We start from the raw sequence: 13945 nt of genomic DNA, 5'->3' as shown, positions 1-13945 counted from the left end.
AAAACAGTTTGGATTTGGTGTGGTATGTGTTGGGTATGTGTTTTGTTATTATTATTATTATACTATTGCCGTTTTTTACAAAATATTAATATCACCACCATCCTTTTATAAAATGTTATTTGTTGTTGTTAGTATTATTACTATTAATAATAATCATTAAGTTATTATTATGGGCATTAAAAAATATTCCTGTAATCATAATAATCCTTAGAATTATTATTGCTATTACTACCATTATTGTATTATTACATAATATACATTTTATAAATATTATTATTATTACATATATGTATTTTTATCTGTTTAATTTATTGTTATTTTTATTTTTACTATTATTTTGCTTATTGTCATTGCTTCATAACAATATCATCATCTGTATTTTATCAGTTTAATTATTATTATTATTTTGCTTATTATCATTGCTTCATATCAATACACAATTACTGTTTTGTTTTAGTTATCTGTTTTGTTTTTTTGTTTAGTTTTCTGCTTAACTGTATGTTGTATGTTTTGCACTTATAATAAAAAATAGACCTTTTCTGACCTTTAATTTTATTTTGTTATTCACATTAGCTACATCAAATTAACTTTTACATGTTAAAGGTTTTCGCAAAAAGGGGAATTTAGAGCATGATATTAAAATATCCGTGGGATATTTTAAGCAGAAACTTCATAGACACATTCTTGGACATCTGAGACTTATATTACATCCTGTAAAAAGGGGCATATAATAGGTAACCTTAAAAGAGATAAAAGTGAAAATAAACACAGCCACAGGTATTAATAGCGCAGGCACTTCCTGTAACAAATATTACCCCTTCATTATATGACCACTTCCTCAAAAATACAATGATGTCATGACCCCAGGGGTTTGCATAGAGATTCAATACAGAAAAAGACGTTAAGTGTAACATGTAAGCCCTCACACACACTAAACCGCATCTAAAACATTGTACCTGTAAGGGGCAAAATGTGGCCCCATCCATCCGTTTGGCCCAACGACGGAATCCAAACGAAGGGTAATAGCGCGTTCAGTCTTTTCCGGCGCTTGCAAGTGACGTTTAGGCATTTATGCAATTTTGTATTATTATCTGACTCCAAGATAATGTTAATATTAATTGGATTGATGATTACTTTTACAGTTACAGAATTTGGGTGGATGTTTGGTTATTCTTGTTTAGCCCTACTTGTTATTGCATCCGTTCATTCGGCTACTCATGTCGCTTTGGACTCACGCACCGGCCGTTTATTAATATTTAATAATCATGCGGGCCCACGATCACAACCGAATCAGGCTTGGTCGCTGCTAGAGGTTTGACCATATGTTCAGAAGGCCGCCTTTTATGCGTGCTCATCTCTGAACATACTTTATTTAGTCCCCATAGAGGTGCAACTTAATTATTACAATATTTATTTCTAACCAGAGGCTCACGACCACTATCATAAAACAAACTGACCGTCTTCTCCAACGATAGCTTTGTATAGTCGTGCCATAATTTAATATGCAACTTAGATAGATTAATATTGAAATAACCAGAGGCTGAGGCTCATCTGATTTAGAGTGGTCAGACAACATTTACTTGTTACTCTAAACAGGAAATTAGCCTCCACGCATCTAATTTAACTTAAACTAGCGCCAAGTGCTAGTCGGATCTCCAAAATCCTCCGCTGATGTACTACTATGCCATCTAGTCTGGGATTTTGTTCCGGTACTAGCCTGATTTTCAGACGTTGCGGAAACAAGGATACATCGTAATTTACTAATCAGGTCAATAACTTTCGTAGCCGCAGAATAAATCCAAACATAACAATTTATTAACCAGGTAGGTAAAACATAATTCAGAAGCCAATTTACATTCCAATTCAAATACAAAACAAACGAAAAACCATTGCATACCTGGTAAGGAGATGAAGATCTGGTTACAGATTCCTCAAAATAAAATAAAAATACATGATGCTATATCAAAGATACAGCATCATGGGGTGCATTTCTAGATATTGAAAGTCCCGCCTAAATCTTGTACACATCTCCTTAAATAACCAGAGAACAAAGCATATAGGAATTTGGTACTGATTGGTTGTTGTAAAACTAAGGGCTGTCCTTAATCTGTATACAGTGGGTGATTGGTTTATGCTTGGAATGGGAGGTGTCTATTAACATTGAATGAAGTTTCACATATACTTTAACATTGTATTCTGTTGTTATATGGGTGAGACCACTGTAACCACTTGCAATGAGATATTTCAATGAAAAACAAATAAGATACAGATTTTAGATTCTTTGTGCATGTAGCATTTCATATACAGTTTGCTTTGAGACAATAAGAATACAAATGTATGACACCCTAAAGGTGTGTCTTTGAAACCCAAATGTTTCTCAGTGGGAAGTCCACTGTGAATCGTAGAGAGTTGCTTTCCCGAGCACTCACGTTGCCCCCATGCAGTATCCTTTGGGGAGGTGCTATATTTATTCAGGAAATTGTCTTACATACCTGACAGATGATGTATATCACTTGGCTGGTAATAAGCATCTCAGATTAGATACCTGCATTGGCCTTTAATACAGGGGTCCTAAAAGCTAACATGACGTGCACGAACACATGCATAATTCATGCACATGCATAACCACAAATGGTCCTATAATGTAAGCCATTTTAAGTATTTAATGTAATGCACAATACAATGTAATGCATATAAAAACTACATATATCTACATTCAATTATTTTTCATGGAAACATATTTAGCTATTTATCCATTCTTTGTGTGTCTGTCTGCAGATTAAATTTATTCTACATTTTTGTGATGATTTTTCCTTTTTTTTTGGGGGGGGGGGTTGTTCATGTAAAAAAAGTCATGCATCTACATGTAGGGCATGAAGTTTCCATGAAATAAATTATGAAACAGTTTTAATTTTTGGGTGAACTTTTTCCTTGAATTAGTGCAAGAAATGTGCAATGTGGTCACTATTAAGCCCCTCTCTCTTCCATCAGGTCAATCAATGCTGCTTTAAGCTGTTTTCTTCAGTTTCTGCATTGTCAGAAAAGACAGTACCCTTTAAAAAGGTCCTAATGTGTCCTATATGTATACATTTGATACCAATAATATGTACAGTTTTTTTTCTGACAGTGTGTACATCATTTTAGCTACAGTTTTATACCTTACAATTAATGTTTTACTGTCTCAATTACTGTAATCCTAACTTTTCAGTATAACTTTAATTTAAACATTAACTCAGAAACAACTAATAAATAGAAAGACCAGAGATGGAAGAACAGAAAGCTTAAAGTTCCCATTCTCAGCTTTTGTCACACTTTAAAATTGGACATTGGGGGGTTTCCTCAATCCTCGTACACCAGTGTTAAGATTGTGACCAAACATTTGTCCCCCATAGGCCATACTGAATCATTAGCCAATAATATCCTGGCTTGCCAAGTGGGTCACTGGAGCACAAACAGACACACCAAACAGATGCTTACTATGGTAATATACACCAGCCTGGATAAACTGACAAATACACACAAAAACTAACAAGCACACAAACAATCTCTTCTTATCTTCTCACAACAAGGAACCAAGTAAAACACAGTCACAAATCTGCACATGAGTCAGCGACACAAATTCTGTGTCATAAAGTCACTTCCCCATTAAATACAGCATTAGGTGCTTAGTCTGGTGCACATCCAACTACTTCCTTTTTCTAACACTTTTATACACACAAATAAAAGCAAACACACAAAGTAGACCGTAACTATCTAGCCTCTAGTATGGGATGCCATCTGCATGCTGACTCCCCTCACAGAGCTAGTAAAACCAGTGAATGTCCAGTGTTGAGTCCAAAACAACCACAAGCTTTTTCTGGCTAACAGTCGGAGCGCCCTAAACACAAGGCATGATATTCACCACAAAAAATTTGATAAAGTCACACTTTGTATAAAGGACGTATTCATTAATGTAAGTGAATGGGAGTGTAGACATGATGCTGTGTGTAAAGTGAGCATGAATGAATGGATTACTATCCCTCCTCCCACCGTCTGCTTCACGTCTGAATGGCTGTTTGCTGCGGCAAGACTATACCATACTATTACATACCACAGACACTTTAGAAAGAAATGCACTCATTTCATTTCTAAGGCTGTTTACAGAAATAATTCAAACATGTGTTAATAATGTATGTTTACTAATGAGAGTCCTATTTATCCACTAAAGGATCGTTGCATAGGGAAAATAGTTATTCCTAACATAAATATATCTATAATTTAATAATGGACTTTGCAAGATTTAGTGCATATGTATATATTGTATAGTTACTACAATGACTAAAGCACGTTGCATGTGTATGAGGATGAGGAACGGCGCGTGACATGTTCTAGAGGCGAACGCTCGCATCTTTTGTCTGGCATACTGAAAACAGCGCAGCCGCTATAAGGATTTACGAAGCGTTAAAAACGCCGTCGTGCCAGCAACAAATCTAAAATGTTTCGATAATGGCCATTTAAAATGCTGTGTCCAATATATTTCAGTCGCGTGTTTGCGGTAGAGATGGGAAGCAATGTGGTTTCTACAGTAGCTTAGCAGGCTTGATGTTAAAACCTGCTGAATTACGTTGGACCATATAGGTTCAAGCATATTCTCTCCTGTTGTTCATGTTTTCCTAGATTCATTCATACATTCAAAATGTCCTGGCAAAAGTGAATCCACATAACGTTATCAAAACAACTAGTAGAAATTGAGATTTGTACACACACGCCTGCATTTCTGGGGTCTAATTTTATCAGTTATTATGCTTGTCACTGGATGCAAGCTTTGCTTTGAGAAACACTGGAGTTGTGATATCAGCGGTAGAAGCACCATGTGCATAGGCTATTGTAACCAGTATCCAAACATCCATCTGCGTAAAAACACCAAAAGGACAGCAACAATGAGCGCGCATGTTCAGCGCGCAATAAATATTTGCTCTGTTCTTCCGTGAAAGAATCGCGAGAAGCGGGTCAGTAGAGCACGCGGGGAGATTAGCCCACATCCGAGGGACCCACCTGCTAGTGTAGTATCGGTCAGATCGTAGTTAAGCCCCGGGTACTCGCGCAGTTTTCTGCCGCTTATGTTGAGCATCCCCGAGCAGGCGGCATCCTCCAAAGCGCGCTCCAGACTGCGGGCGGTGTGCAGCGGATGCTGCTGCTGTTGCATTACGCTCGGGTTCCAGTGAGCGACGTTGGGATAATGCTGGCTCTGAAGAGCCGCAGCGGGACCTACACCTCCCTGACTCGCCGCCATTTTCATAAGTGAAATTATTCTTACGATAATAATAGGGGGCTGCCTGTCGTTCCGCGCATGCGCAAGGGACACAGATGTGATGAGGAGGGGATGGGCTACTACTGGAGAGAGGCGGAGGACAGGCTTAACGAAAATGTATGACAGGTAAACTTAAAGCTTATTTGTGTTTTCGCTTAATTAAAAAAAAATAGATCATTAGATCAATAACGTTTGTTTTGAAAACTCGCTCTTTATCAATGTAAACTTTATTACTTTTGGTTAGATCACTTTAAAGAAGGTTTTTTAATGTTTATACAATACAATTTCAGTATGTATACTTTAGGTATTATTAAATGTGTTTGAGAATCAAAGAAGAGAGTCTTTACTTATTGGGCGTGTCTTCCATCTGATGTGGTGCCCAGGCTTTTAGTGTGTGGTTGATTTGTGGTTCAGGATAAGTGCGCTCAAAGGCGAACCCTAGCGGATTAACTGAGTTATTAATACTGGGCACGCAACGTTTTGATTTTGGGGGAAATTCATATATCTAGAAAAATTTAGAAAAACAAGAAATTAAAAAAAGACCTTTAGAAAACCGTCCATTCACGTTACTATTTTCACAGGGTATATAAGTATTTATAAAACACTTTAATTCGGTAACAAAGTGTTATAAGTTTGAAACAGAAATAATTCAATTTTTATCTGAAGTAAAGCGCATACACCGGAAAGACCTGCCTATAGGTACCTTGCGCTATTTTGGGCTCTTGTCACACTGGTCGTCAAATTCAATTCACAGTTGGGCTGGGTCACACCAACCACCAGCAAATCGAAACCAACACTGGTCAGACCACAAGAAACTAGTTTTTACCCGGATACATTTTAAAACGTTTCATAGTTTCTTTCGTCATTTTTGTTTCAGTGTTTTGGGGTACTTTTAAGCTTCCGCGAGCACATCTTTGATACGTCTGTGAAACTTTTGCATAACTTTACGTCGCGACGTTGGAAGAAGAAATGGGGGATAATGAAGTACAAATGGAGATTACGGGACAAATGCAAGAGTCTCAAACTTCAAGCGCGGACAAAATCGACTTGTCTTTAGGTAAGTGATCGCAAGTCAACATTGTATTGTTCTTATTTTAATGATTTGACCGGATATGAGAGTTACGTACAGTGCTAGCAGCAGTGGTCAGCTGTCAGATAGATTCAGCAGCTGTCAAAGCAACGCCAACGTGCTTATGCATAGATCAAAATTTAGCTTGCAGGACAATGAAGGGAATGAAATCCAAATATGTGATAGTGAATATGATTACTATAGTAAACCGCAATAAACAGAATACTAGCATATAGTAATTTCTTCACTTTGTTTACTATAGAATTCTGTTGTAATAGCTGTATTGTGTTGATAAACTATAGTAAGTAATGTGGTATAGTAGTTTACTATGGTAAAATTATAGAACACATCTATAATATTACATAAAGTATACTGCAATGATATGTGGGTAGATGGCTCACGCTATCCATCCATCCATCTCCATGTGATGAAGTATCAGTGGGAGAAAGCTGTTTGAATACAGCATACAATGATGTTTGACCATCAAAGCTCCATGCAGAACTCTCACAAAGAAAGTGGCTTTAAATAGTAAACCCACCCACTCAACAGATAAACAAATAAACACAGACATGAGGAGCCATAAAATACTGCTGGGTGCAAAGTACTGCCCAGTTCTTTTCTCCCTCAGTCCAAAAAAGCAATTATATCTATATACAGTGAGGAAAATCTATCTATCAACTAGAATTCTGACCGTCAAAGACCTGTTAGTCTGCCTTTAAAATGTCCACCTCCACTTAATTTATTATCCTAAATTAGATGCACCTGTTTGAAGTCCCTGCATAAAGACACCTGTCCACCCCATACAATCAGTAAGAATCCAACTACTAACATGGCCAAGACCAAAGAGCTGTCCAAAGACACTAGAGACAAAACTGTACACCTACACAAGGCTGGAAAGGGCTACAGGGAAATTGCCAAGCAGCTTGGTGAAAAAAGGTCCACAAAACTACACGGGAGGAGCTGGTCAATGACCTGAAAAGACCTGGGACCTACTAAGACGTCATGGTATGAAATCATGCATGGCACGGAAGGTTCCCCTGCTTAAACCAGCACATGTCCAGGCCCGTCTTAAGATTGCCAATGACCATTTGGATGATCCAGAGGAATCATGGAAGATAGTCATGTGGTCAGATGAGACCAAAATAGACCTTTTTGGTCATAATTCCACTAAACGTGTTTGGAGGAAGAAGAATGATGAGTACCATCCCAAGAACACCATCCCTACTGTGAAGCATTGGGGTGTTAGCATCATGCTTTGGGGGTGTTTTTCTGCACATGGGACAGGGCGACTGCACTGTATTAAGGAGAAGATGATCGGGACCAAGAATTGCGAGATTTTGGGGAACAACCTCCTTCCCTCAGTTAGAGCATTGAAGATGGGTCGAGGCTGGGTCTTCCAACATGACAATGACCCTACAATGACAATTTCACACCCCTCCATGATTTCTAAGTGGGAGAACTTGCAAAATAGCAGGGTTTAAATACTTATTTTCCTCACTCATTTTGTCATAATCTAACACATTCTTTGATAAAGATTTTTACAAAAACATATGAGCAACATTCTGTTACTGTCTTTTTTTGCAGATGACATCATAAAGCTAAATAAGCAAGAGCAAAAAGCCGGCAGAGGTTCCAACAGAGCTAGGAGTAAACGCGCAGCTGTGTTGAAAAAGCTCAACCAGACTCCACAGCAGCAGAGGGGACGCAGGGGAGCACAGCAGTACCAAGGCAAGCTCTCATCTGTTTCTAAACTATAAAGATAAACATATAAACAAAGTTGCTGATTGAGATTTATCCCAAGGGCCTGGCAGGGTGAGAGGTTTGAGGGGACAAAGGGGATCTAGAAGAGGCATGATGTCTAGAGGAAGTGGTGTCAGTCCAATGAACAGAGCTGCTGCTAATGCCACGGTTTGTGTTGTCTGAAACATTGTTAAGGAATAGATCAGCTTAAATTAACATTTTATTTTTAACTATTGTTTTAAAATGAGTAGGACTTTATTTCTTTTGTGTAACACAATCGGAGATGATAGGCTCAATTTTGGGGTCTGACAGCTTCAGTTCCCATTCACTTTTATTGTATGGACAAAAAGCAGTGTCAGTTTTCCATAAGGTAGCGTGGACACTAAAGCATTTACGCTGGCAGCTGGCGTATGTCTTCAGTTGTTTTCAATAGAAGTGTGGCGTTTTTCAAAAAAGCCAACAGCTGGCAGGTCTGTGCTGAGCGCAGGTACTCCGCAGTTTTTCAGCGTTGAGCGTAGAGAATTGAAAAATGTTAAGCTGAAAAAAGCTGGCAATCGCCTACAGTCAGCGCCTGCCTGCCATTTTCAGCCGCATTTAAACTCTTGGTGTGCATGCCCCCTTAATGTATCCTTTTGTGTTACACAGTCACACAGTTTTGGAACAGTTTAAGGTCAAATAAAGGACTGTAGATTATTTTACTTTTGTGTGCGATTAACACCTTTAAAGGACAAGTTCGGTATTTTACACTTAAAGCCCGGTTTTCAGATTGTTTATGATGAAATAGAACGGTTTAGACTGAAATTTGGACATTGATGTCTGATGCTGTCCCGAGAATTTTCGGGTGTTTGTTCCATCATCTCCCACCTCTACAATGGGTGTACAGGTGCACTGGAACAATCCTTCCTAAAATGAATTAAACTTTCGTTTACAAAGACATGAAACTCACCGACTGGTCAGGGTTGTTCACTGATATGCTCACACAAAAATCTCTGCAAAAGATGCTTTCCAACAGGTGTTTTAGCATTCGTTGTAAACTTGTGGACCTATTTTTCCAAACGCCTCACACTCGTACATTCTTCCGTTGAGAGCTTGAAAAATAGACACTCCAGCCCAGTTGGTGGCGATAATCCGCCTTTGCCAATTGCAAGAATACAAACAAATGCTGAGTCCCAATTCGCATACTATCCGTCCTAAATAGTATTCGAAACTAGAATTAGTACGTCCCAAACGTAGTATGTTGAAATGAGTATCCCAAAGATACCCGGATGGTCTACTATTTCTGGTTAGATTTCGAAGTGCAGATCGATCCACACTCTAACGGCTAATATTGCCCACAACCCATTGCGTGCGGGAGGGAGGAGCTTTGTGGTGATGTAAATATGGCAGCCAGACGCAGCAGCGGAGACGCGCCCTCAGCTTTTAAGTGTAAGAATTCAAATGTTTAACCCTAATTAAAGTTATCTTTCATTGTCTCGTAATATTCGGTTGATGTTGTGAAAATAAAGTACCATGGCTGTAGTACTGTGTCATGCATGTGTCTTTTTTATGTATTTCTTTTTATGTTTCTGTCTTAGATTTATACCTTACTATAAACCCTTATGAAAATAAACACCTTTTACTACACTAATCATAGTTTAACCACACTGACTTATTTGTAGTAATACTGTGGCTGTACAAATGTTAACTTTATTAAGAAATATGGTTACTAAACTTTACTAAAGTAAAAGCATGGTTCAATTTCATCGCAGTATTTTTGATTTGCATACATAAGTATAAAATAAGCATAAAATACGTTAAACAATAGTTATACTATAAACTTGAACTATTTTGAGTTTAAAATAAGTAGCTTTCATTACACACATTGTTGCACATGAACATCATAACCAGCCGCCTCACAAACGACCTGCGTTTGGTGTGCGTAACTAGGCAACCACGTTGTCGTTCATGTTGCATGACGTCATCGAAGTACGTCCCAGAACGTGCATACTCTTTTGATACACACTCAAAAGTACGTACATTTTCCTCACAAAAACAGTACATACTTTTAGGTCGTAGTATAAGTAGGCGAATTGGGACTCAGCAAAAGTTCCAGGCGCGGAGTAATACCGTACCTCACAGCACATCTAATACAAGTCAATGGTGTTCAACAAAAACTACGATTAAACCTGTTGGAAAGCATCTTTTGCAGCAATTTTTGTGTAAGCATATCAGTGAACACCCCTGACCACTCAGTGAGTTTCACGTCTTTGTAAACGAAAGTTTAATGCATTTTAGGAAGGATTGTTCCAGTGCACCAATGAGGTGATAGAACAAACACCCGAAAATTCTCGGACCAGCATCATATGTCCAAATTTCAGTCAAAACCTTTCTATTTCATCATAAACAATCTGAAAACAGGGCTTTAAGTGTAGAATACAGAACTTGTTCTTTAAATTCATTGAAAGCTCAGGGGTTGTGTAAAACATAAAAAGGTTTTCTTACTGAGATTGTTTTTTCTTATTTTAGACAGGTGAACAGTTTGATCAGACCACATTTACATCAAGAGGGACTTTCAGAGGACGAGGAAGAGGCAGAGGAAGAGGCTTGAGCAGGTTTTACACTCTCTCCTGTCTAGCGTAAAAAAAACTCAAGATAAACTTTGAGCATTAATGGGCCTAAAAAAATAGTTTGAATAATAGAAAATAAATGTTTATAGTAATTCATAAAACAATTCATAAAGCTAGTAAAAACTATAAAACTGAGATGACTAAAGCCCGGTACACACCACAAAATAATCGGGCAGAATTTGGGCCGATTTTCCCCCTTTACGACAAGTCCCGTCTATGTGGTCGAACCGATTATCTTATCAGATTTTCCGGTGGTGCGCTGAGTGTTAAGAGCGTCTGAATCTGCTCGGAAGCACGTCGGGGCTTCTCCGATCGCAAATCGTAAATATTCAACATGTTAAATATTTATGATCAGAAATCTTGTTGTGTGGGGGGAACCCCCGTGGACAAATGCACACACACGCTGTAGATTGTAACGTGAAACGAAACGATACCCTATCAAAAAGGGAGCCGATGAAAGATGAAACCATAACAACTACAGTCATGGCGCAGCAGACGTGAGATAGATGTTAAAAAAGCAGTCCATTTCATGCATTAATTCTTTATGCTGTTGTTAACCATGTTTGTTTACTGTGAAGTCACGTTTGGCAGCAAGATTTCCTGTGTTCTCAGCGAAGGAGACTCGGGTTGTTTGTGAAGTTAATCTGTGTGATGGTGCGTGGTGTGCTGTCATGACCACATAGCGGCACTTCACACACTATAGGAACAAAAGTGTTAAATCGTCAATTTTTTCATCATGTTTGTGGTCTCTAACATTTACAAAAAACTTCTGGTGCGGCCTAGCTTTAGGTTATATTTAATTCTCAAATTCTTGTCACCCTGCCTGTGAAAACATTGCTAAAGTCTTTATTTTGTGATTTACTGATTTCTACATATAATCATCCTGCAAAATGTAAAGCAACATAAAGCAAAAAACATTCTTTCGAAAATTAAGTAAGAGTAATATCATCTCAATCAACGTAATCTCATAATTACATTTATGAGCCTGGATTTTACAGACATGGTCACAATTATCTTCTAATCGTAGAACAGAAGTTGGACAAGTTAGACCGAGTAGCTTTTATCATCTCTAAGGAATTTAGACCATGAAAGGGTGTAGGGATACACAATAAAAATGTTACAATATGTACAAAATCTATTATAAATGTACCTGAGGCCAAATAAATCATAGATGTAAAAAATATGTTATATGTTAAATAAGGTGATAATAAATGGTATACAAATAAAATGCATTTTTGGGTGATATTTAGTCCTCTTTGTCAAACTATATCCATCAAGTTCAGGGTTATCTTGTACAGTTGAACAGAATTCAATACCACACAGACTGCTTATATAGAGCATATTCATTTTGGTGAATGGGACGTGACAAATGATTACTCTTGCAGTGTCAAATGGGCCTTAAATGCTGTTGTTTTATTGTTGTTACTGTTGTAGGGGTGCTTTGTCAGCAAGAGGACAGAGAGGTGGAAGACCATTTGCATTAGACGGAGGGGTGAGGAGGAGAATCTTTATTCATACATTAACAAAAAAATGCATTTAATAGGGTGGGACTGACCTACCTTTAACGTTTTTTGATCTGCAGTTGTCTTTGTCTCTTTGATATGTGACCTTTCTTTACAGTTTTCTGCCGCAAGAAGGGCTGAGAAGTTAGAAAAATATCAGACAATAACAAAGTGAGTTTTTTAATTATTTGGACATCACTCCATATTCAAATCTCACATGTTTACTATAAACTAATTCTTTTATTTTCTCACACGCCCACTTGAACAATCAAGTCGAAAAACAGCATCATCTGGCTCAACACTGACAGTTTCCTTGCCAAATGCTACACCTGCACCTGTCGCTCTGTTAGTGAATGAACCTATTACATTTTACTACCATTTATTAGTTCCTATTTGTTAACCTTTACTTGTCTTTCAGGAACAGAACTACCGGTAATCAGGCAAGGAGGGGTGGGGCAGCGTTAAGGGGCAGATCATCTGGAGGAGCAAGTATTACTTCACCCAAGGGCATTCCTTTGCGCTTCAACTACAAAGCAACTACTAACCAGGTGAGTTTGGCCACCAGCCAGATATGTTTAGAATGTGAAAGGTCTCAGTAACGAGGATGAGTTTGGGTGCATTTGATTGGCCAAGTGCGAGTAGGTAATAAAGGAATTAAGTTTTAATATTTTCCAAAAAGACATTGTTAAACAAACTGTGCATCAGTAAAAGTTAAAACATCTGTTTTTTTACTTTTTTGCAGACGGGACTTTCCCTCAATGACCGTTTCACTGACCTAAGGTTCTCAGGACGAGCGCGGGGCCGGGGGAGGGGCCGAGGAGGTATTGTAGGTGGTGGAAGAGGCAGAGGAAACATTGCACAGGGTGGATGGGGCAGAGGAAACATTGCACAGGATGGACGAGGCAGAGGAAACATTGCACAGGGTGGACGGGGCAGAGGAAGGGCAGGCTTCACAAGAGGAAGAGGCTTGACAAGACGAGGAAGGGGAGGAGCAAGAGGATTTGATCGAACAGTAACTCTTCAGTGATTATCACAACTGTTGGTGGCAGGATCAGCGGTTTACTCAGATAAATTGGTAGATTATGGTGTTTTTCAAAAGAATATTTAAAATATTTAAAACAGGTGAATAAGGGATTTTTATGGCAATGTACTGAAGATGTTTTCTCTTTAAAAGAAAATATAAATAATGGTCAATATGCTTTTCAGTGGTAACCTGAAGGCAATGAAGTGCCTAAATATTTCCAACTTTTCACTGTGTAAATACTGTTTTCTTTGTTCAACTGTTTTGCATTCTGACACTAATATTGTACATCCCAGTAATAAAAATCATGTTTTAAAAACAGCCAAAATATGCACACAAAAAAAGAAGTTTTACATTTGATATTGTCACATCAAATATTAAAAAAATACCCTAATCATGGAGATGTTTGTTTCCTGTGTGCTTGTTGTCTGCATAAGAAACTATATACAGCTGAAAAAAGCCTTAGCCTATGGTTCACATATACATAAATTATGCCATGAACATGTTTAATCTTTTGTTAAATCATATTATTTGGTATTCAAATTAGAATTTAAAGCCCTTTTGTGGCATTAAACACGCTTTCTTCAGAGGTCAGGCTCACATTGTTTAACACACCTTTCACTACTGAAGTTCAACAATGACTTGAAGTACATGATGATCTCAGACGCCATCATCGCACTGTTTTTCAGCAGAGCTCATATAATCGATCAGATTTCA

General features: G+C 38.0%; 2 protein-coding genes across 5 annotated transcripts in view; one reads left to right on the top strand and one right to left on the bottom strand.

Moving 5' to 3' along the window:
* lrch2 (leucine-rich repeats and calponin homology (CH) domain containing 2) overlaps nucleotides 1-5322 on the bottom strand; it is a 104389-nt gene extending 99067 nt beyond the window's left edge. For 2 of the 4 annotated variants that reach the window (XM_055199743.2, XM_055199744.2), the window contains exon 1: nucleotides 5035-5322. In XM_055199743.2, coding sequence (XP_055055718.2) covers nucleotides 5035-5278 — 244 coding nt within the window. In that variant the 5' untranslated portion in view covers nucleotides 5279-5322. The remainder of the gene's footprint in view (nucleotides 1-5034) is intronic. The other 2 variants (XM_055199745.2, XM_055199747.2) reach the window with 1 other exon arrangement.
* A 658-nt stretch (nucleotides 5323-5980) lies between these two features.
* On the top strand, nucleotides 5981-13625 carry LOC129440451 (uncharacterized). The gene is made up of 9 exons (XM_073861130.1): nucleotides 5981-6347; nucleotides 7944-8087; nucleotides 8161-8267; nucleotides 10605-10690; nucleotides 12140-12197; nucleotides 12326-12378; nucleotides 12481-12552; nucleotides 12626-12755; nucleotides 12950-13625. The coding sequence occupies exons 1-9, from the start codon at nucleotides 6260-6262 to the stop codon at nucleotides 13232-13234; spliced, it is 1023 nt and encodes a 340-aa protein (XP_073717231.1). The 5' UTR covers nucleotides 5981-6259; the 3' UTR covers nucleotides 13235-13625.
* Nucleotides 13626-13945: the final 320 nt, after the last annotated feature.

Source organism: Misgurnus anguillicaudatus, chromosome 22 (genome assembly GCF_027580225.2).
Source record: "Misgurnus anguillicaudatus chromosome 22, ASM2758022v2, whole genome shotgun sequence".
Taxonomy (NCBI): Eukaryota; Metazoa; Chordata; class Actinopteri; order Cypriniformes; family Cobitidae; genus Misgurnus; species Misgurnus anguillicaudatus.
Note: the sequence above shows the minus strand (reverse complement) of the source record. Positions and strands in the feature narration are given on the sequence as shown.